At 38.5% G+C, this 24,397-nt stretch overlaps 2 protein-coding genes across 2 annotated transcripts; one reads left to right on the top strand and one right to left on the bottom strand.

Moving 5' to 3' along the window:
* Positions 1-1,231: 1,231 nt before the first annotated feature.
* Positions 1,232-10,715, bottom strand: LOC137277049 (endonuclease 8-like 1). Its single transcript, XM_067808709.1, has 6 exons — positions 10,174-10,715; positions 9,390-9,509; positions 8,592-8,737; positions 6,155-6,307; positions 2,697-2,761; positions 1,232-2,018 (listed from the first exon to the last, which is right to left on the bottom strand). Exons 1-6 carry the CDS (start codon positions 10,635-10,637, stop codon positions 1,518-1,520), a joined length of 1,449 nt encoding a protein of 482 aa, XP_067664810.1. The 5' UTR covers positions 10,638-10,715; the 3' UTR covers positions 1,232-1,517.
* A 1,154-nt stretch (positions 10,716-11,869) lies between these two features.
* LOC137278387 (DNA repair protein complementing XP-A cells homolog) lies at positions 11,870-23,204 on the top strand. The gene is made up of 7 exons (XM_067810682.1): positions 11,870-12,024; positions 14,332-14,485; positions 15,943-16,058; positions 16,881-16,986; positions 18,733-18,898; positions 20,929-21,046; positions 22,695-23,204. Exons 1-7 carry the CDS (start codon positions 12,015-12,017, stop codon positions 22,844-22,846), a joined length of 822 nt encoding a protein of 273 aa, XP_067666783.1. The 5' UTR covers positions 11,870-12,014; the 3' UTR covers positions 22,847-23,204.
* Positions 23,205-24,397: the final 1,193 nt, after the last annotated feature.

The following is a 24,397-nucleotide window of genomic DNA, read 5'->3' as shown; positions in this document are numbered from 1 at the left end:
CTGCACGAAACTCAGGACAAAACGGCTTTTGTTTTGGTGTGGAAATTATCTGTTTGACAGCCAAATGAATTTCGAGAGCAATTATGTACTTGTTTGTTGTTCCACTGGTCCCTGTTTATGCGTCGGTGACAGTGAATGAGAGGAACGTACGCCATTGGTTCAAAGGAATCTGACTGCTGTCTGGTTTGTGTCGCTGAGGAAGCGAGAGTCACCATTTACTGTAGCTATTCCTATGACCATTACAACGACTAGAAACAAAATTTACGATATTCCTGGTTGTTTTATCTTAAAGAACACCTTTCAGTGCGGTACTTTGTCCAACCAATTCTCAAAGCTGATGACATAACTGCGCCTTTTATAATGATGTGTGCTTTAGCATTTCATTTTCGTCTTCCTGGAGGGTATTCAGCAACACACCTCGACCAGTATGGATAAAGGAAATCAACAATTTGCACAGAAAGGTAAAATTGAAACAATAAACTGAAAATAAAACAGTCAAAAGAAGTTTCTATCACCAATATTCCAGCTATATGACAATAGTCTAAAACTAATTGAGTTTTAACCAGACCATTCAGTGATCAACAGCATGTGTCGCCCTATCACATTGGTCCCCTCTTACGACAAGCATGGACAGCTAAGATCAGTACCAACCCGGATCTTCACTGGTAGTTTCATATGGATACCCCATGCATACAGCATATATAGAGAGGATACTAAACGATCTCCCGCGTAATCCCATTTTCATTAAACGAGTTAATGATTTGGTATCAAACGAGAGCTTGCGCCCGTTTGATACTAAATCTTTGACGAGTTTAATGAAAATGGTATGTCACGGAAGCGAGTTTAGTATTCTGTTTATTACTCGCCAACATAAATTGACAGAGACTGTGCAAAAGGACTCCCTGCTTTCCGCGAGTCAAGCAAGGTCTAGTAAAATTGCAACAGCGACATTAGCATTGCGACGTCACAACTTTGAACCATTTTGACGTCAGACGTCAAGCGGTATTACACTACAATAATATTGCCGTAAAATATTACACTGCAGTATCTTCAACGGGGGAGGAATAAGCCCACTGATATGACCCATTCTGTTTTGTTAGCCCTTTGGCGGTGCCTCTATCTCGCATCAAGGGAATTCGGTTAATGCAATTTAGTATGATGCAAGTGGATTTCAACCACTCACCTTCTGACCTGAAGGTCAGATGCTGACTAGAGAAAACAAAAGCCTACATTGTGTTGTTAGATTTATTCACTAACATGCAATCATGAGAGGAACGGTTGATGAATAGTTGATAAATGGTAAATGAACATGTATACAACAGTGCAGACCTCCACTCAACCACACTTAATGAGACTTATATATCCTCCATTTGGATAAACCATTACAAGAAGTTTTGTTGTACATGCAGCTTAAAATGTTTGACCTAAGGCCAAGAATAAAATATTTAAGTCACATAAACAGTTCATTTGTACCCCAATGACGACCACTAATAGCTTCAGAGAGTGTCCTTCACATATTACTTTAACCCAGAACTACAACTATGAAATCTCTTGTGAATTTGCCTTGAGCTCCTCTTGCTACTTTTCAACTTTGTGACTGAACTGTCCACATCCCCAGAACTAGAACTTGTCCTGGACTCTGTTGAGGTGGTCCTTGTGCTCCTCCTCGCTCCACCCATGACCTTGACCTTTGTCCCATTTCCTGCACTGGTCAAGCCATCCCCAACACCTTCGTCTGCTTCACCTGAATTCCTGTGCCTACCTGTCTTCGTGCTGGAAGACTTGGCATTTGTTTCTTGTGATGAGGATGATTTGGTTGTTTTCTTAGTCTTTACTTTCTTTGGTTTCACATTTTCTGCTGTTTTCGACTTATTATTTTGTTCTGTTTTAGCTTTCTTTGATTTTGGTTTTCTTTCCTTTTCTACTGTGTCTTGAAGCTTTTTTCTTGTCATTCTGCCCTCAGTTTTTGTTTTCTTTGTTGGAGAGTGAAGAATTTCTGGAAGTTCTTCTCCTGCTTCCTGAGACCAATAAAAACATAAAGAGATTGTAACAACACAGGCACATTCAAGGTCTGGGATAGTTTAAACACTTCAATAGTTTCTGTCAGGATAGACACATAGTGGTAGATTGTTGTCTCTCTTGGAATGCTCTATTTATTGAGCTAGTTAAATTATAAATATTTAAAATGTGGGCAATTCACATACATGCTTTCCACTAATGTTGGGTGTGGCTTACTAGCTTGTAGGCCTGGTATGATGACTGAGAATGGGAAACACTTGATAGGAATAATTATTATGATTATTGATATGAAAATTGAATTATCGATAATATTGTGACAGAAACAAATTTTTATTTTATCACACGACATACAAATTTAGGACTTAATTCATGGTTTGCATTAATGCTTTGTTTGTAGTCCATGCAAAACTATTGTCACCACTCATAACACATGTGAAATAGACAATTCTTTCAGATGTTTTTGGTACTTTTGATCAAGGTTATGTCTTGCTAATCAATAATAACTGACTGATATTTACTTAACAGTTATCGACCATTATGGTCTCTCTTGATAACCATCCTTACTCGTGTGTCAAATTGTTGATTTTCTCACAAAGTTTCTCTCTGTCTACAAATAGGCCAGGAGACAGTCTACTTGCCCAAGACACCTGGGTGTAGCTCAGTTTAAGGCTACTTACCAGCATCTGTTTTGACTTTCTTTTCACGATCTTAGAAGTTTTCTTTATCCTCTTTGTTTTTTGTTCTGAAACAAATTGAAAAACTGAAACATGCAGTATTTTCATATCCACAGAGCATGTTTTCACGTAGGAAATGACTACAGAGGATTCGTTTTATTTGTATTGAGTGATTTTAACCATTTTTAGCAATAATTCAGCAATAAAAATAAACAAATTAAAACAAAATAACATGGGGGACACCAGAAATGGGGTTCATGCTTTGCTCTTGTTTAGGGAGTCAAATGTTGATCTTTGGTGTGACAAATATATGCATTAACATTGAGTTTTGACATTTATTCATCAAACAATACCATAGTATATTCTGATAAAAACATAAGTCAACAAAAATATTTATGTACTTAAAAACTGGACAACAATGGACATTATATGTTAATTGAGTTCACAATCAATGAAATCAGAGGCCACCCTAATCCTATCATCAGCTGATATGGAAGCACAAGACTGGTTTGGGCAATTAGCCACTCAAGTGTCTTTGAAAAGGCACTTGCTATTTAGTGAGAACTTGACACATGGACAAATATGGTTTTGTGTATATGTAACTGAAAACTGAACATCTGGATTTTTTGTTTTCATACAGCTCAAGGAAAATCCCCTTCTTTTCCCCCAGAGGTTACTCATGTCATATCTTCCTATGTAACATGTGTTCTTATACGGCCCTTTCATGGTGTGCGAGTTCTGCATTCGAGATTGCTTGCAATCAGATTTATTTGTGCCATCAGCAACGTTGTTTCAAAAGTGATCATTTGCATAGCCTTAATATCTGTATGCTTTGGGAAAACTAGAACCTCTTCCCCAACATGATACACAAACAATCTGTCCAGACAGAACCCAGTCATGTAATGGCAGATCAATGGTGTCTGCTCCCAACTCCTCGTTGACAATGGAAAAGCTAGCCTTTAAATGTCTTAAGTGTCACATCAACAAGTAATCTTGTCAACTGATTCATGCTCTCTCTGTTCTGCTAGTTTCTGCTTTTCAGTTAAATATGAAATTCCAAATCTATCTTTCACATGTTGATCAACAGCCTCATGGCGGCCACCATATTGGATCTAAGTGGATGTGACATGATCAGATGTGATAAAAAGACAGGGAGATGATTCATGTTGTGATTTTAGGCTGCCAGGGGATTTTATGAGAAAGAGGAAATATGGCAGAATTAGAACAGAGAACATGTAGGAATATATGACAGGAGTACCCTTTGTGGGAAGAGAATGGGAAATTCAAAATGTTAATGATCACTGAATAGACTGTATACACATTAAAAGCAAGCATCACAACACAACAATCATAGTGACAAAAATTATTTCCTCTTGAAAAAGTCTTTCACTGAGGCAGTGTTTGCAATATTGTATGATTACACGATGCCATTTTAGAAAGTGGTCAAATGCAACATATGCCATATTTGGGATTTCATTTTCTTAGTAAAGTACACTTTCTAGTCCTTTTCTGGTTGAGTCCCATCTGAGATTCGAACCCGCACCCTCAGAGTCAGGCACCTAATCGCCAGCACACAAAGTCAGCTGCCTAACCCGCTCAGCCACCGCGACTTCCACAAAAATGGAGGTTGGACAACTGGTAGTCTAGACTGTGTACTTTGTGTACCCCTCTGATAAGTGTGAATTGGCACGGCTATGATTACATGATGCCATTCTAGAAAGTGGTCAAATGCAACATATGTATTATTTGGGATTTCACTTTCTCAGTAAAGTACAAATTCTAGTACTTTTTTGGTCCATTTACCTGATGGCCATGACAGCCTACTGCTGCTTGCAGGTTTTAGAATCTACAGTCCCTGAATGAAATCTGCAAGCCCATTTTGTTCAAGTCAAACCAATAAAAACAAAACAGACTACAGTCTATACAGTTTCATACTGGTTCTAACAAGAGTCATCAGAAGTTGACATATCCCCCCGGCCCCCACATGTTTGAAAGGACAAATAATCTGAGTGTTACCCATTGCTTTTTTACACTAAGTTTAAATTGTTTCCATGCAGGTCATGAAAATTATAAATGCCATATATCTGTAATCAGCAAGGTCACAATTTCAAGATCTGTCTCATATATGCCAAGATCTGTTCGAAACACACCTCTAAAAATATTGGTCTAAAAATATTGAATGGTTTCTGAGTTATGCTCCAGAAACAAAATGATTACGGACGGACAGACGGGGGACTGACGTATGGACAGACGAGGCGTTGACTATATCCCCCGCATTACATTCCAGGGGGATAAAAATTCATTTAGTGAAGTCTGTGCTGCAGAGAGATTTTATTTGTTAAAGACATTGGTGTTGACACTACTACGTGCAAATCGCTGAAATACCAGGAAGTGCAACTGTAAGTTATCATAACATAGTGCATCAAGAATGAATCCCAAAAGCTGATATGAGTGATAAAAAAAATTATGGGAAAGATTCCAGTTAAAAAAAGACATATAATTTACTGGAGGACTCAAGGGCCTGCAAATATTGACACTGCCGACCTGATACAACAACCAGTGCTGGTCCTCTGGCTGGTGATTATTACAAAGGCTGCATTAAAGACTGCTTACTCTTTATAATGCTGATTTGCAACATGATGGACAACATCTGTCCATGCTGTGACCACAGGCAAACTGTAGCACAAGTGGGGTTGCGCAGTGTAGAGAATATGACCAGTCGTCATACATGCGAGCGAAGCGATCAAAGGCTGGCAACACACTTCCCTCACTTCGGTTCAAAAAATATTTTTCATGTCAAAATAAAATATCGCCACCATCAAAGGTACACTTAAAATTCCTCACTCGGTTGTGCTCTCCGATTTCCAATGCCATATTTAATAATTACTCACGTGAAATATGTTTTATTAAACATTTTAGGCACCACTCGTGGTACATCAGACTGTTCTTCGCCTCCATTACCCCTGCCAGCTTCCGGTTCAAAGCAGTGAAGGAACCAACACTATGCACATTTATTGCTTTGACTGTATGAACAAATTAACAGTTAAAACTTAATGGTACATGGAGTGTCAGATAGGCTGACCAATCACCACCAATACCCATTTGACTGGTCATTAATCTGGATTAGTGGACACTTGTGCTTCACTTAACATGGTCAGTGGAAGTAATTTACTGTCTGGAAACAGAAACAGCATATCCATCATAGATGGTCACTTAAAAACGCAGCTCGGTAGGAGATCAGATTTTAATGAAAAATGACTGCATGGCCAGGCTTCCGGATATCCTGTACCCAAGGTCTCACTGTATAGTGATAACAAAAAACAACAACAATGTGGTGGGTTGGTATGGGTTGTTAGTGAGTTAAAGGCCATCTTAAGAGTCCCATGAACCCACCTGTTTATTATGAACAAGGGAAGGGAGGCAACTCGATACAGAAACTGAAATCTCTCATGTGGTCTTACCTTTTGGCACCATGGGTCCAGGGTCTCCTGCAAACCAGATGGTTCTCTTGTTGTGGTCAGCCATGTTCTTCATGTTGGGGTTGTAGTAACACTGGAGCCAATCCATAAAACTGTTCATGGATTTTGTTCCATAAAGACCATAGGAGGTGGCCCCTGAAACATTCATAACCACATCCATGTTACCATGGAAAGACCATAGGAGGTGGCCCCTGAAACATTCATAACCACATCCATGTTACCAAGGAAACTAATATCAGAGGAAACTATTTTGGTCAACAAGAATGTGCATGTTTCAAGACACAAAAAATCTAACTTGCTATTCTATAAAGTTTCTAGCCCTACAAACTTCCTACACCCATTTTTAACACACCGGCTATGTACAAAGTTAAGAATTCTTTTGACTAAGAACGTTTCAAGAAAAAGAGCCATGAACATTATCAACTGCATATTATATTTGAACAGAATTTTTGAAAATTACATATTTTAATAAAATCTACTTAGAGTGTATTTTCTATGTGGGTTAAAGATTCAGTCAGATGTTTAACATGTCATGAGACTAATGACTTAATCTGAAGGAATGATGGCTAAAAAGAAAAAGTTGGACTGGTGCACAGAACACGTTTACAAGAAGTAGGTAGCTCACCCATCTGGTTTGTGAAAGGGAGAGGTGATGTATGCTAGTGCATGTGCTGATCACACCTCTCAAGACTCTCCTGTTGTTGGTGTAGCAAGTCAATAATATTCAGACTACACTTGATCACTGATAACCTGGATCCCTTTTGTTCACAATGGGTCAGTTGTCAGATTGGTGTTCAACTTATCCTTATTTGTTAGTAATGACACTTGATTGCAACATAAGACATTTATCAAGGTGGTAGTTGATTACAGTCAGGCCGCGTTAGTCCGGACCCCGACAATCCGATTCCCGCGATATCCGAACAATAGCTAGCTGTAACCAATCTTGTTTACTATGTAAACTCATTACCTGTTGATTCAGTAATCCGATGCTTCACTCTCCGTATCCGAACGTTAATCAGCGGTAACAGATTAGCTAATTACACATAGTTTTGCTTCATTAATCCGGCGGTACATCAAAAAGGTTCGGATAATCTCTTCACACCATGAGCCCATTCAGTGGTAATTGTTAAGTGACACTTGCGAGGTGAAGATGTCGTTAGTTTGTGATTTTGATCAATTAGTCGGTCTCACTTTTGGTTAGTTGGAGTAATACCTGTCATGCTTCCTTCCTGTATAAAACACTGATCGTGTCAAAATGAGATCACCTGACGCTTGTCAGTCATAATGGCAAGTCCCGCCCCTAGGCGTAAAAGATGTGAAATTACTGCCGCACACACAAAAAAGAAAACCCTAAAGCCAATTTTGATCTTATGTGTAAACATTTTGGTCAAGAATTTGGACATTCTATCGGCAAGAGCACAATTTCGGACATCGGATATGTTTTGTGATTGGCTATGATAATTTGACAGACAGATGCAATCATGTGGTTGACACGTGATCTTACTTCGTGACAATGCTGCCAGTCACAAGTGTGCCAATGTCAAACTGAACAATGTGAAAGTGAAAGTGCCCCCAAACACCACATCGCACATTCAGCCAATGGATGCTGACATCATGAGAACTTTCAAGGCCCACTACAAGAAATATCTCATCAAGCATTTCATCCAGTGTGCCGACGCTTCATCTCCGTGAAGCACTGAGAAAACTGCCTGGTCCGGAGTAAAAAGTTCCACCATTCAGAACTGTTACCGTCATGTAGATTTCTTTCACAAGTGAGTTTTGTTACGTGTATGTATAATCTATCCAGACATGACTGTATGCACTGATTGGTTATTATATGAATATTCAAGTTATTATGTCTACAAACTGCAATAAAGTCTTTTGAAACCTGTATACGTTCGTATGTTTTTGTATTGCCATGTCAAAGGGAAGTAACCCTACATTAGTTGTGTTCATAAAAGTTCGTTTCAGTAGTCCGTACGTTTCACAATCCGAACGTTTTTGATGAAAAACAGAAGCGTTCGGATTAACGCGGCCTGACTGTATACAACAAGTTCAAGATGAGATGTGGATGAGTTAGTCTACCTTCCTCAGCAAATGTGACTTAACAAGCGATCAGACCAATAGCTGATACAGTCAGCACCATAACTGTAAACAGACAGTCACTCAGGATAAGGAGTGCATCCTGCTTCAAGATCATTCAACCAGAAATATACATATACTGAACAGCAAAAGAAATGCAACTTCTTATCAAGTTCTTATCCAGTAGAAGACATAAACATGAACGATTACTTTTATCAAATTTCATTTTTTTCATAAGCTGCATTTAATTTTCTGTTCAGTATATCTGGCAGCTACTTGGTCACATTGGCAGCACCAGTGCTGATTGGCTAACTTTGAAACAAATTAAATGTTTTACCTATGTCAATGACCTCCAGAGGTAGGATGTTGCACATTTGTAAGATGTCTGGACACTCTGACTTGACCACCACTTTCTTCTCTTCCTGACCAGAAGACAGTTTCTCCAGCACTGACCGAGCACACTTGAATGGTGGCACTCCAGCTCTGTCACATTGGTGGAAATCAAGCAATGGTTTAGCATTTACATAAAAACAACATATGCCATATTTGGGATTTCATTTTCTTAGTAAAGTACACTTTCTAGTCCTTTTTAGGTTGAGTCCCATCTGAGATTCGAACCCGCACCCTCAGAGTCCGGCAGCTAATCGCCTGCACACAAAGTCAGCCGTCTAGCCTGCTCAGCCAACGTGACTTCCACAAAAATGGAGGTTGGACAACTGGTAGTCTAGACTGTGTACTTTGTGTACCCCTCAGATAAGTGTAAACACATATAAAAAGAGTTTCACCAGTATTTCTGCTCTACTAAATATATGTACAGTGTTTCTGCCCTGGGACCTTCCTGTACATGTTGGGTATTTCTGCTCTTGGACCTACCTGTACATGCACAGTAATTCTGCTCTCGCTTCTACCTGTACATGTACAGTATTTCTTCTCTGGGTTTTACCCGTACTGGTTCTTCTGCTCTAGGATATATCTGTACAGTGACTGATTTTCCTCTAGGATCTACCTGTACAGTGTTTCTGTCAGAGTACCTACCTGTACAAGTACATCATTTCTACTCTAAGTTCTATCTAAATTTAGATCAGTATTTCTGCCATCAGACCTACTCGTTGAGTATTTCTGCTCCTTTACCTACCTGTAGAGTATTTCTGCTCGTAGATAGTTTCCTACCCCGTTGAAGTATCTTTGGTTCAGCAAAACTTCACAGATTGGTTTGTTGAAAGCTGCCTGGTGAAGATTGTCCAACACGTTTTGTCTGAAATGTCACCATTTGAATAAACATGGATACACTCAAGCGAGCACCAATGGCGGGGTAACATGTTTGTGAAAGTGAGCATAAGTATGAAGCGGGCAAACCAAGGGACATGATTAGCAAAACTCTGATTTGAAATCCCCATCAACGTTTTCTGGTACACTGAGTCAAGGGACACAACACTGCACTAAGTATTGCATATTTTATATGTATAACACTCAGGAATTTGCATGCTGTAAATCCCTGTATATCATCATCATGGTTCATAGAGACTGATACTAACACAGAAAATACATATATCCATGGTGGTAGTAACCATGGTGATAGTAACCATGGTGCTAGTAACCAACGGCAGTCTGTCTCCCAGACCTAATGAAAAAAATTAAACTGGAGTCCTACTGAAGTCTACAGACGACTTCCTCTGGAAAATATGGATGTTCATCTATATATCACTGCCCCATTTGGATATCTTTTTTAAATAAACATATATTTCATTTATTCTTCTTTAAAATGAGATACCTTTTTATATTTTAAATCTCAGTCTTCAACCATGGAGACAATACTGGCTACCCCAAAGACATAACTTACATATCGTGTTCACTGTGTTGATTATGTACAACGGTTTGGAAGTATTTCAAAGAAATTCCTTCTGATTGAAACTGAGTACCTAAACGCCGGATATTCGAACATCACACATGGTCCTCGATCAGCTGCCCAGTCCCCGTTCTCTGTCCACTTCCCAAACCGTCTGTAGTCGACGAAACTCAACACTTCAGGATTTGAACCTTCGGTCGTCTTGGTGTAGAAATTCAAATGGGAGTGTTTCTCCATTTCATTCACGCCGCAAAAATTGAATTTCCCCGACATGCCAAACTGAAACATGATATCCACGGATCGTGGAGAGTTTGCATGCTTCTTCTTGTCCTTACTTGGACTGTCAGCGTACGCTGTCAATGTGAGTTTCAACTCCTTTCCTCTCGAGGAAGCCGAGATTGTGTAATCGGTGTGATCCCAAACGATGTCTTTACTTTTATGCACATCGGATTTCACGATTTTCCCCGCAAATACTTTTCCTTTACAAACAAAGTTGACAAATCTACTTGCGAGATGAAGCTCTGGTCCTTCTGGCATTGCGATGGGAAGAAATCACCACTCCAAACGTTCGACTGTTCACACGTGTTTGTGTTTATGTAACTCTATGTGTGTAAATAGTAAGAGTTATCTCCCCTGTCACGGTCGCGATGTGGACACTCGACCGGTCGCAGCCTTTCTCTTGTATAATTCATGCATTTCGCCATAGCGACCAGTTAATTTACATGTCATGCAAAAGGAATGGTTTCTAAGCAATAACAAAATAATATGTTAGTTAAGTTAAGGTTTTGAGATTACAAATAACGAGTAGGTACATATTTGTAAAAATCTTAATTATTTTTAAAACCTATATAGTTTCTAACCAGAATATCAAGGGTGTACCAACTTTCTAAATTCTATCTTGGATTTGAATGAATATCTATCCATCAAAAGTGTCATCAACATGAATTTACGCATGAAATGGAGTTGGGCACGAAATCTTTTCCATGATGTGTTTTTCATTTTTATCTTTTTATTTTCCAGATGTTCATAAACATGTCATACATACTCATATAAAACATACATACCTAAGTCAGTTAATCGATCATACTGGTAATAGCTCGCAAGGTATTCTGTATATATTCTCATTACATGCACTCTCATGTCGGCCATTCAACTATATCAGTTATAGCTAATATATTTTAAATCTAAAAACGTGTGATGTCCTAACTAGGTGTAAGTACGGTACTGAAGCTAATAATTTTATATTTGTACATTAGTAAGCAAGGTGTGAATGATGAGCAAAAAGTATAGAATTTAGACTGACTATCACTTGTAAATGAACTGTATCTACATGCTTGATAGTAATTAATCCTCTAATAACCTGGTTCCTGTTTATCTGACAGCTTGAGTACTGTTGTACTCACCCTTGTATACGGGCACCTACATGACAATTGCGTTCACTTCAATGTGTCAGAAATGTACTAAACTTAGGCTACCTTATGGGGAACAGGTCAAAAGTAACAATAACACTACTGTAGTCAGTAATTAATCTAATCAAAATTAATGAACACAGACAGCTTATCCTAAGCTATATCTAAGTCAGTAATTGCCAGGGCATAAAATGAGCTACATATAGATATATACGTCATGTCTATTTTACTCTGTTACGTCTTCATCGTTAATAATCACAGTCTCGAAATGAATACGGTACCACTGAAATAAATAAAAGTATTTTCGGCATCTGACTGTGGGTTTACACAGTCGCCTGTACGGAGAAGAGTTACTTCCCATTTGTGTAGATGGCGTTAATTTCAAGATGTCAGCCTCCATGTTTACCAACACTGCCGAATTTGAAGCAGGCTACAAAAACTGACCATGTTTCATCGGAAACCTTCCTTTTAGTGATTTCTAAGAATTATTTGAAGGCCGAATAAAATGTCCGCAGGTAATTACCAATCGGTGATCAGGTCAAGGAGTGTGTGATATTTGACTACGGAAACAAACAACTGATCTGCCTATAATTAGTATAATAGGCAGAACGGGATATTACAGGCCTTTCTGCCTGTTTTGTTATGGGCCAATCGGACTATAATTGGCATGGAGTTATTTCACAAACTATTTCTTTCGCACACAGTGGTTTTATTTGATCACAGAGATAAAAAGATAATGGACCTCAGATTGAAAAAACCCAATGTGGACAAAATTGAAATTTATATAGTGTGCAAGAAAAGAAGTTCATTGAGAACACAATTTTTCATAGATTTTCCTTCTGATAATTAAAACTGAATATCTGTGTCATTGTTTTTCAGTGTAAATTGTCAGAAATATCATTGACTTATGTTTATTTAGCAATTCCCTAGTTCATATGAATAAATTCGTCTTCCAGCCAAGGCCTACATCGAGCACACCTTGGTATAGTGCGAAGTCGTCTAGTTATATGCTGGACTAAGCAATTACCCAACTCCTTTATTATGTGACGAAAATTCTCAAAAAAGGTTTGAATGAAAACCTTAGGACATCAAAATTTGAATCACATTAATATTCTCATGTGGAAATGCACCACTTCAAGTTTATTTGACAAATATCATAATTATAGGCTGATTGACCTATGTCAAAATATGGAGAACAGCTTATAATATCCAGTTTAGCCTGTCATAGGCCGATCTCTATGTTTCCCTAACCTGCCTAACACCATTGACACCATGCCAGAGGTGACAAGTTCATGTAGTCATATGTCACTGATCATGCACATATTTTTCCAACAATGTTTGTTGTATTCACACTTTAGGGTGCTTTTGATTTGCTGATTGGCACAATTGCCATTTTTGTGCATCATTTTTAGAGTGTCTCACATAGTCAGCATATTTTTAACATAGGTTGGTCGGTAGAGGAAAAAAACCCAAACCTCAACTTAGTAAAGGCAAAATTATCTGAATAATGTTCTTGATTCTCAGTTATTGTAAATCCTCTTACAAATTCTCATGTTCTTTGGACTTGTATCAGGGAGTCAGCAGCGTTGGAATGCGGTGTTGCAATAAAAAAAATGTCGGTGTCAGAAATTGAATCAGAAATTTCAGTCTGGCAATGAGAAACACAGAAAATAAAAAAGAATCTTCCCTAAGTGATTTTGATAAAGATAGAATAATTATGCTGTTTCATGCAAATATGTACAAAGGATATCTCTGTTGTTTAGTGAGAACAGTTAAGAAAAATATGAATACCAGACTAGTGTCATATAGTCTGTCAACTGAATGTATGGTGATTGGTGATGAAGTTCACTACACATATACATGTGTAATTAGATATATGGTACTGTGTTTGCAAAGAAAATCAATTACAATTTTAGACAATGCTGTGCCATTTTAGAGGGTAAGTTTTGGTTTCATTTAATCTCATCCTTTTCCAGTAACCTACATTTTCACACAGCAGAAATAACTGAAGAATGATTAAAATTTTATAGCTATACAACCACTCTGTTCTGTGATAGGTGATGTTTTGAGATAGATTCTACTGGCAAACAAGGGTAAGATAGACTGGCACATAAAATGAATGAAGTAGGCAGTGCATGGCATCGAGCAAACCCATATGATTTGTGTAGAGCTGATGTAGGCTACTGCATGTGCAGTGCGTGACAATGAAATTGATTCCACTTTTAGATGCACCTGCTTTGCTTATAAGACTCTCACATGGTTGCTGGAGCAAGATGTTAGTATTTCGATAATCTTTGGCCCTTATTTTTTCTCTCACAATGGCAAGCATCAGTAGACGGCACTCATACATGCCAAGGCGGGTCATTTGTCAGGTTGGTGATCACCTTATTCTTGTTTGCCAGTAATGTCGTCATTAAACAAGTGACATTAGAATCTACCTTGAAAGAAGTTGTATATATTTGTAAAATTATCATCTTTCTTCATCACCTCAACTTCTAAAATGCAGAAATAATTGCTTATCTTACACATGAAAGTACTGTGTTTATATATTGTGGTGAATTTCTTTTGAGAAAGATTGTGAAAATCGTATCATGAATGACATGGTTAAGAAATAGCATAACAACCATACTAATTTAAAAAAACAAATCTTGCATGCTTCATATCTGGATATGAAAAAAAGATGTTTATTTTCTTATTGTGATACAGAATTACTCTCATTTCAAGTGGTGTGATTTTCCTTAATCTGAAGATATCTCTGATGTTATACAGTGTGTAAGCTGATGTAGGATTTCAGATACACGGTATATATTTTGTTTTAACAGTTGATGACAGTCCACCTAGTCCTGACTCACAGGAATCTGAGCCGAATTCGAAACTGACCAAGGCACAGTTGGCTAGGATTGAGAGAAACAGACAAAGAGCTCTCCTTCTACGACAGACACGCTTACAGAGCAGACCTTATCCAGAGGGGAAACCGTAAGTTGTCTGTTATTCTAGAGTCACATAGTGGTTATGGTAGGCCTGTTATGGTATGCCTGTTATGGTATGCCTGTTGGGGTATCTTGTTTTATTCTCCAGAAATAGTTTGGTTGTATACTGGCTGCTGATTAGTTACGGCAGCAGACCAGTTATTGCCAATATATCTGTATCACGTGTGCGCTGTTCCGGTCTATTACACATCTGGTATTAATACCACAGTATTTGACAACATTAACAGAGAGCGAACGAAAATTCTTCACGGTTAGTAACAGAAGAGAAAAATTAAACAGAAAGATATGAATCCTATAAATTTTTTAAACATAGTCTGGTGATGTCACATGCGGTACATATTAGCAAATTCAAGTTCACAAAAGTCATTGATTGTTTAGTTCCTGATCAATCTACTTTGAAAAGAACTTTTGACTAGTCATTCAATCAGTTACTCGAGGTTATTTTGTGATATAAGTATATATTATTTCATGAATGTCACGAGAAATTCGGAAATGGCGATAACTGTTTCAGGTTGTGAGAAAACATCAGTTTGTACTGCTATGATCCCCTTCCTCTGCGTTATTTTGCATATAAAAACAAAGTCGGCGACAGTTTCAAGTTTAGAAAATTACTATGTATATGAATTATGGGACAAATGGTTTACATTTCCGAAATCAAATCAATCGATCAATCAAGCGTTGACAGCGAACGGATGGGACACGTCAGAACTCAAATAATAGACACATCAGTTTCTGCCTCATAGGAGCTGAACCTTATTTTGTCTTTGTTTCCTTTTGTTTTATAGTTCAAACTGTTTGCAGGTAGTTGTAATGTTGGATGTGTCTCTGCTGATGTCTGTTTCCTGATCTACAGTGTTGAAAGGATGTCCACAAACTGAATTTAAATAGAATCTTTTTGTTAGTTTTTTCATCCAATGGCTCCAAAGTGGTTTTAAGAAGTGGATTGAGAAAAGGGTCGAATCGAGTTCTGAGTGAATCATTGCAGCCCTAACTCTGATACTGTGGTGAACACATGGGCATACAAAGTTAGCAGTCATTGTGAAACCTGGTGTCATGTGTGGGAGTCATTATGACTGCCTGGTGTTGTGAGACTGAGTCATGGACGTGTTTTGGGGAGTCTGATTATTGATCTCTGATTCATTAGTCAGTGCTCAGACAACATCAAACTGAAAAGTTCATTGTTTCTGTATTAAGGAAATGCCTTCTTATCATTTGAACATGTTCATGTCATGTCTTTTTGCACCAACAAAGACCAACAAACAACAAAACTAAAAAGCTCCATAATCATCATAATATGTGACTTGCTGAAGATGTGGTTTTTTTTAATTTCGAGCATTTCTTCACTAAACATGTCAAAACATTCCAGATCGGACTGTAGTTTCCTTTCATCATCATGATCATGGCCATATGAATATTATCCTGGTGTGGCTGTTCTGTTTGCAGGGATAAACATAAAGTTAAGGCACCGCCTCGTGAGATCGACTCTGGGGGAGGGTTCTTCATCGAAGAAGATGATGAAGCACTGCAGAATGTACACAAAAACATTGTCCATCCTGAAGGTAGCATCTTCTTGAAAGTTCTCATATTTCTTTGAATAAAGGGAATGTTAATGGGGCATCGACCCCCAGACGTTAAAGAGTTGCCTCCCTTAGATATTGGCAAACATATGATCTTCGGTTGTATTCCCACTCAAACTGATTATGTTTTGGGTTTGTCAGTACCATGTCAGTGATGATGGATTCCATTAAAGTAGTAGAGACCTAACACTGTCGAAGGTTTCCCACTTCAAGCTGACATGCTGTTATATAAATGTGTTAGTGGGTGTAGTTTTTCTGCCACACTCAGCAACATTCCAGCTATATGGAAGCAGTTTGTAAAAAGATGAGTCTGGACTAGACAAACCAGTGATCAACAGCATGAGCATCATTTTACACAAATGTATATGATGACTTGTGACAACCAAATCAGTGAACCTGACCACCCGATCGCATTAGTCGCCTCTTACGATAAACAGGTTTTAAACCAACATCTATGAATAGTCAACTTTTTTATTGCAATGAGTGCGACAGTGTTAGAACCTACACTGCAATGTTGCACTCATTGCAACAAAGAAGTTTACTATCCATAGTACTTTTTTTGTACTTCTTTTTTCAGTGATGCCCATAGCAGGAGTATATGAAGGAAGTCAGAATACTTGCATTATGAAAATTCTTCGTGTATTTGAAGATACTTTTCACACAGGTGATAATATTCGTAAGATTTCATGGGAGTAGTTTCATTTGTTACATGGAGGTAATGCTATAGGGTTTCGGTAAGTTTTATGGATCTGTTGTTTTGATGTGTACATGTTAACATAACCTTCCTTCCTGTCACTGTTGCAGGTCCCGTGTTGGCAGTCGACAACCTTGTCTGTGATGGATGTGGGAAGGAGTTTATAGAGTCCTTCTTGCTTCAGTACTTTGATGTCACTGTCTGTGATGTCTGCAGGTGAGGACTGTAGTGTTGAATCATTTGATGTCTTCAGGTGTGATCTATAGTGTTGAATCATTTGGTGTTCCTGTCTGTGATGTCTGTAGGTGAGGACTGTCATGTTGAATCTTTTGATGTCACTGTCTGTGATGTCTGCAGGTGAGGACTGTTGTGTTGAATCATTTGATGTCTTCAGGTGTGATCTATAGTGCTGAATCTTTTGGTGTTCCTGTCTGTGATGTCTGTAGGTGAGGACTGTCATGTTGAATCTTTTGATGTCACTGTCTGTGATATCTGCAGATGAGATCTGCAGTGTTGAAACATTTGATGTCACTGTCTGTGATGTCTGTAGAAGAGGACTGTAGTGTTGAATCATTTTGTGTCCCTGTGTGTGATATCTGCAGGTGAAGACTGTAATATTGAATCATTTGATGTGTGTTATCACTGTCTGTAATCAATGCATTAATGCAATATACTGAACAGCAAAGGAAACACAAGTTTAGAAAAAGTGAAATCTCATAAAAGTAAGAGTTCATATCTATATCTTCTGTCTATAAACTTATGAAAAAAAGCAGAGTTGTGGTTTTCTTTTGCCGTAAAGTATATTTGCCAGAGATATTTCCAGGTGAGGACATTGTAGTGTGTTCAATCTGTGAACAGATGTGGCTGTCTGCAGGTGTGAACTGTGTTACATAATGATTACAACCTTCACATATTTGTGTGAATCTAAATGAAATGCATAGTTATCCCCACGGCATATAATGCGGGGGGATATAGTTGACATCTCATCTGTCTATACGCCCGTCCGTCCATCCGTCCGTCCGTCCATCATCATTTTGTTTCCGGAGCAGAACTCAAAAACCTTTCAATATTTTTAGACCAAACTTGATAGATATAATAATCTCAATCTATAGTTGTGCCTTTTGCTATTCACACAGTTTTGGCGTTTTTATTTTTTTTGTTTTTCCATGGAACACTTTGGTGTTAGTCAAATGGTGGGGTGGGCTTCGTTTCCGGAGCAGAACTCAAAAACTGTTCAATATTTTTCTGCAGAATTTTGGTAGATATGTGTGGCAGACCCGAAAGTGGTGCCTTTTGCTATGTACAGGTTTTTGTGATTTATTTTTCTCTTGGTTTCCATGAAAACGTTTCAGACTTAGTCTCAAAATGGAGGGATGGGCTTCGTTTCTGGAGCAGAACTCAAAAACTGTTCAATGTTTTTCTGCAGAACTTGGTTGATATAAAATGGTGCCTTTTGCTATTTACAGGTTTTTCTCAGTTTCCATGGAAATGCTTTTGACGTAGTCACAAAATGGAGGGATGGGCTTTGTTTCCAGCGCGCAACTCGAAAACTAGTCAATATCTTACAGCAAAATGAGGCAGATATTTGAGGCAGACTACAGAGTGGTGCCTTTTGCTCTTCATAATGTTTTGGCATTTTTATTTTTCCTGGTTTCCATGGAAACAATTCTGGAGGGATAGGCTTCGTTTCCAGAGCAGAACTCGAAAACCACTTCCATGGAAATGATTCAAACTTAATCTTAGAAAACATTATGTAACTCTCAGATGTTGGGCTGGGGGATATGTCATCTTCTGATGACTCTTGTTTATTTTGGGACCATGTTTAAAGAAACTCACACACTCACTCATTACAAGTTTTTTCATTAAAAACATAGTGAGCTGTTACAGTGTTGAATCTCACTGGAATAGTTTTAATCTTGTGTCAAAGCTTGGTATTGAAATAGTGTTTTGTCTTGCACACAGACAAGATGAGGACAAGTATGGTTTGATCACCAAAACTGATGCGAAGAAGAGGTTTCTCCTGAAAGACTGTGACTTTGATAAAAGAGAACCACCTCTGAAGTTCATCATCAGAAAGAATCCTCACAATCCAAGATGGGGGGATATGAAGCTGTACCTGGAGACTCAGGTAATCACACAACTTTATGAAGCTGTACCTGGAGACAGGTACTGGTAGTCACACACCCTTATGAGGTTGTACCCGGAGACTCAGGTAATCACACACCTTTTTGTGGCTGTACCTGGAGATTCAGGTAATCACACACCTTTATGAAGATATATGTAGTGTACCATTTGCATAGATAAATGCTGTTGATCATTGGATTGCCTAGTTCAGACTAAATGATTTACAGGTCGCAAAAAACTTCCAAAACCAGGAACTGGGAAATAAGGGAAGTAACTCTAGCCAAGTGAAGTGCCTGTTCAGTGGTCATGTATGGCGTGTTCAGAACCGCGAGCACCCGCGTGATTGCCTCCCACGACCGCTCACATGGGTCCTGATCGGATGCAAGCGCTTGCTTACATCAAACCATTTGTGACCAACTTGTGTTATTCTGGGAAAAGCTGAATAGCTTTTTGTCTTCTTGTTGGAAGTTTAAGGAAAGGGGCGAGTAATGACGAATGACATTAAACATGTATAAGACAAATGTTATGGCTGTCAACTTCTTCTTTATGCTTTATAAAACGTTTCTTGGCTATTCCTTGCCCATTCATCAGGTGGATGCTTACTAACGACAATGATCAGAATGGTTTTTTTTCTATTAAACATGGTCGCCATCTTTGTTCGCTTGGCAACATAGGTCTGAAGATAGTTCTTGGGCTCTCGCGGGGGCTCGTCTGGGCACAGGTGTTCAGAATCGAGCACTCACAATTCTGAACATGCGTATGAACTGGGATAATGTAATGGTAGGGGAGATAATTCCAGTAGCTGCAAAACTCTGACACAGAAGAAGTGCCCTGATTGTCCAGGTCAAGTGGGTTATGGTAAGAGTAACTGCACATGATTAACAGGTCACTGTTATAGATTAGTAATGAGTGTGCTAATCTGGTGAAGTTCAGAAAAAGAAGTTCAGAAGTTGTGGCATTTACTTGTGGACAATCACTTTTACTGTCAAGTACATTTGACTCAAATGTGGACTTTTGCAATCTAACTCGAAAACTAATGAAACGCTGATGATAATCAAAACATCAAACCAACCCTGTGAAATGTTTGCAGAATTTTTGTCCTAAAAATATGAAAGTTGTTTAAGAAACTAACATTAAAATATTGACACAGTTCTCTGTTTGCTATGAGGGAGGAGTGCAAAGAAAGGGGCAGGCAGGTGTGTGAGAAAGGATGATGGCACAGCACAGGTTTATGAATTAATAACTTTGTTGGCTCTTGTGCACATGCTTCTCAAACACATGGCTGGAAGAACATTACTAATAACATACACAAAACTTGTATGTCTCAGGTCATGTTACAGGCTTGTGTCAAACAGAAAAAGATTTCAAGTGACATGCATGTTGAAACGTGAAATAGAGATCTCAGAAATGACAACAGTGTTTAATGTATTCATCAATATTTATTTTTATTGTGATCAGTGTTTGCAATGCTTAATTTGACAGGAGGCCATCAGGGCCTGCTGCTGCCTGCAGGCTTTAGAATCTACAGGCCCTGAATAAAATTTGCAGGCCCTGAATAAAATTTGCAGGCCCTGAATGAAATCTACATGCCCATAATGATGTCCACAGGCCCATTTTGTTGTGAAGTTAAACCAATAAAAACTACCCTGTACACAATTTCACACTGTTTCTACGTGAATCCAATGGTGGAGAGAGATGTTTTTATTTGTAAGAGACTGGTGCTGAAATACCTGGACATAAAACTGGAAGTTATCGTAACATGAAGGGACATGAATGATTCCCTAATATTAATAAAGAAAAGAAATAAGGGAAAGATTTCATTTGAATTAAAGACAGATACTTTACCACAGGGTATGCCTGCAAGCTGCTGGCCAGATACAATAACTACTGGCGCTAGGAACCTGTGCCAGCAATTATTTCGAAAAATAAATAATCGATTGTGATAGCAGTTTTTGCAGTGTTTCCAGTCAGACACAGTACTGCATTACAGAACTAAGTCATGATATTTGGCTGATGTATGAGTTGTTGCTGCAGGTTTCAGCTCGGGCCATGGAGGTATGGGGGGATGAGGAGACACTGGAGGAACAACATGAGAAGAGAGGTCAGAACAGGGAGAAGTCCAAACAGAAGAAGTTTGACAAGAGAGTTAAAGGTATGCGACAGGAACAAAAAACTTTCACCATACTTGTTGGACTGCCTCCATGGTCTTCTGCAGCAACTTGTTAAGATGTTAAATGCTGGTACTTGTTGCTACCTTGTCTGATGTTGAGCATTAATTGGATAGGAGGATAGGACAAGGACTGGTATGATTAGAATCAGTATATTTTATCTGAGTTGGGTGTTGGGTGACGAAATGTATTTCTCAAAGGTCTGAATTATTGTGTTTGTGAGGACTGAAACAAGCAGGCAAACATGAGTGGGAAGTTACAAATGAAGTCCACCATTATATACACAAACAAAAATGTTGAGCACCCTTGATATTTTCACAATGCCAAATGGCAAAAAGCATGTCAGGTCTGCAATGGCCCTAAATGCTCAGACATTCAAATGCCATCTCATAGAATAACCATCTCGCAACACAGAAACGTAACATTGGTTAGCTGTGGTTAGAATTTAATTGTGTTTATTTCATATTATCACAGCTTCTGATTTTACCCTGAAACATGAAAACCCAAAGTATGGAGCTGCAAGCCAATGAATGGGTGTTGACATTGATATGGTCACATGAAAATGTTCCTTGTATACATGTGTTCAGTGAAGCAAATCAGTACCAGGTGGACCTGCCACGTACCTGGATGACTCATTCCACTCTACGTCTCATGCCTCCAGTCAGATGTCTGATCTGTTCTCGGGTCAATAACAACCACTTTGCATGCAGATTTGCCTCCAACTCATGTAAATTCTCTTCTGGAGGCTTCTGTGTCTGGATTCGCTGCCCTATATTGTCCTACACATGCTTGAGATTGGCTTAACACTAGCAAGGGTAGATTTGTCACTGCTTTTACCCTCATGTAATGCAATTGATGAGGCCTGTTATTGTCATCCATGTACTGAGGTACACTTCCCATAATTATTATACCCCCACTATTTCATATAATGGGGGAAAAATTTCATCAGAAATATCAGGCGTGCTGAACTTTTTTTCTTTGTGTATACTTTGGTAACCTGGCATGCATGTGGATGTTTCTGTGGTGAACATTCTAGACAGAGTTCCAGATGAGTTCTGCGTATAAACTGCTTTAGAAAAGTTGAAATAGGAACAACAAATTAATCCCAGCATTTGGAAAAGACACTGAATATGACTATGTCAAAATAAAAGTACGTATTTACCCAGATATCAACATCATGCTGTGTATGATGTCAATTCTGATGAGTGAATATTATATTATCTAAAGAGTGAGCTTGATATCTCTTTTACACCTGAGTGGATGTCGACTAAGGCACATATTCGTCACAGCACAAGGGGATAAAACTGTATTAGCTATTAGCTGTAATTTAGCATTACTAGTTATTCATTTTACACGTAGAGGATTTTGTCTTGTCTCAATTATTGGATAAAAAAAGATGCACCTACTAAACGTGTCATTTGAAATTATGCACAGATTATAAAGATATGGTGAGCATTAAAAAGTAAAGAAATCCATTTGCAGTTGGTAATACCCACTTAGTTTCAAAAGTGTGGGTATTATGACCACACGGCCAAAAGCTTATCTGAAGCCCTCATTCTATCTGCAATACTAGGGATCAATGTCTGTTGTCGAATGGCATAAAAGTATAATACATTCTTGCCCTTCCTTCAGAGTTGAGGATGGCAGTCAGAAGCAGTTTATGGAGGAAAGATTCAGGTTCCCATGAACATGAGTTCGGTGAAGAAACCTACGATGAGGATGAAGATATGTACTCGAAAACATGCACATCCTGTGGACATGTGATGACATATGAAAAGATGTGATGAAACTTACAAAACTTTCATGTATAGATGATGGTATAGGTGATGCACTTGGATGAACAATGGCCACATCCAAAGGCTTGTTTATCATAGTGATGACATGTATTCATTGTACATTATTCATTGTTCATCAGTGGTGTGTATGTAGACACTTGTTATGTCTTTATATCATGCGTAGCAAAGATGTTCTGAAATGGCATCAGAATTATTATCCTCTTGTTGGAATCTATGTAGAAGAATGGAGAATTTGAATGTCACTTGAAGTTAGTCTGTGGAGGTTGGTATAATTGTCAAAATGTTTGATAACTGATATTTCTAGGTACATACAATTGTTCATGGTACATAAATTTTCCAAAGGACAGCATGAAATTATCAGCTTTTCTTCCATAAACATGAGACTAGTCTGAATGCAATTCTTATTCCATGGAAGATAGCTTGAATACTCAGTGGAAAAAAACAAACCTTTGGTCTTTTGTCTGTGCATATCAGGAATCTGTGTTCTGCTGCTGCAGGTTGTTTAAATTAAGTATGAGAGTACGTTTAACTTTAGTATGAGAGTACGATGGTGACAGATCTTTGTCTGTGTTTGCTGCTACTGATGTGTAAATTTAGTATGAGAGTAAGATGGTGACAGAGCTGTGTCTGTGTTTGCTGCTACTGATGTGTAAATTTAGTATGAGAGTAAGATGGTGACAGAGCTGTCTGTTTGCTGCTACTGTTGTGTAAATTTAGTATGAGAGTGAGATGGTGACAGAGCTGTGTCTGTGTTTGCTGCTACTGATGTGTAAATTTAGTATGAGAGTAAGATGGTGACCGAGCTGTGTCAGTGTTTGCTGCTACTGATGTGTAAATTTAGTATGAGAGTAAGATGGTGACAGAGCTGTGTCTGTGTTTGCTGCTACTGATGTGTAAATTTAGTATGAGAGTAAGATGGTGACAGAGCTGTGTCTGTGTTTGCTGCTACTGATGTGTAAATTTAGTATGAGAGTAAGATGGTGACCGAGCTGTGTCTGTGTTTGCAGCTACTGATGTGTAAATTTAGTATGAGAGTAAGATGGTGACAGAACAGTCTGTTTGCTGCTACTGTTGTGAAAATTTAGTATGAGAGTGAGATGGTGACAGAGCTGTCTGTGTTTGCTGCTACTGATGTGTAAATTTAGTATGAGAGTAAGATGGTGACAGAGCTGTGTCTGTGTTTGCTGCTACTGATGTGTAAATTTAGTATGAGAGTAAGATGGTGACCGAGCTGTGTCTGTGTTTGCAGCTACTGATGTGTAAATTTAGTATGAGAGTAAGATGGTGACAGAACAGTCTGTTTGCTGCTACTGTTGTGAAAATTTAGTATGAGAGTGAGATGGTGACAGAGCTGTGTCTGTGTTTGCTGCTACTGATGTGTAAATTTAGTATGAGAGTGAGATGGTGACAGAGCTGTGTCTGTGTTTGCTGCTACTGATGTTTAAATTTAGTATGAGAGTAAGATGATGAATATTGAGAGTGTGGTTATTATGCATGACGACTTTTACTTCACGTGTAACACCTCCAGAGCTATTGAAA

The sequence above is a fragment of the Haliotis asinina genome, chromosome 3 (genome assembly GCF_037392515.1).
Source record: "Haliotis asinina isolate JCU_RB_2024 chromosome 3, JCU_Hal_asi_v2, whole genome shotgun sequence".
Taxonomy (NCBI): Eukaryota; Metazoa; Mollusca; class Gastropoda; order Lepetellida; family Haliotidae; genus Haliotis; species Haliotis asinina.
The sequence above is the reverse complement of the archived record's forward strand: the minus strand, read 5'-3'. Positions and strand labels throughout refer to the sequence as shown.

Bases quoted from the DNA above. Each gene is read 5' to 3' on its own strand.
- LOC137277049 (XM_067808709.1), bottom strand. From the start codon at position 10,637: ATGCCAGAAGGACCAGAGCTTCATCTCGCAAGTAGATTTGTCAACTTT. The intron at 6,308-8,591 runs GTAAAACATTTA...TGAATGTTTCAG, and splicing joins TCTGGAGGTCATTGACATAG to GGGCCACCTCCTATGGTCTT. The intron at 2,019-2,696 runs GTAAGTAGCCTT...TATTGGTCTCAG, and splicing joins GAAAGTCAAAACAGATGCTG to GAAGCAGGAGAAGAACTTCC.
- LOC137278387 (XM_067810682.1), top strand. The intron at 14,486-15,942 runs GTAAGTTGTCTG...TTCTGTTTGCAG, and splicing joins CCTTATCCAGAGGGGAAACC to GGATAAACATAAAGTTAAGG. The intron at 18,899-20,928 runs GTAATCACACAA...TTGTTGCTGCAG, and splicing joins AGCTGTACCTGGAGACTCAG to GTTTCAGCTCGGGCCATGGA.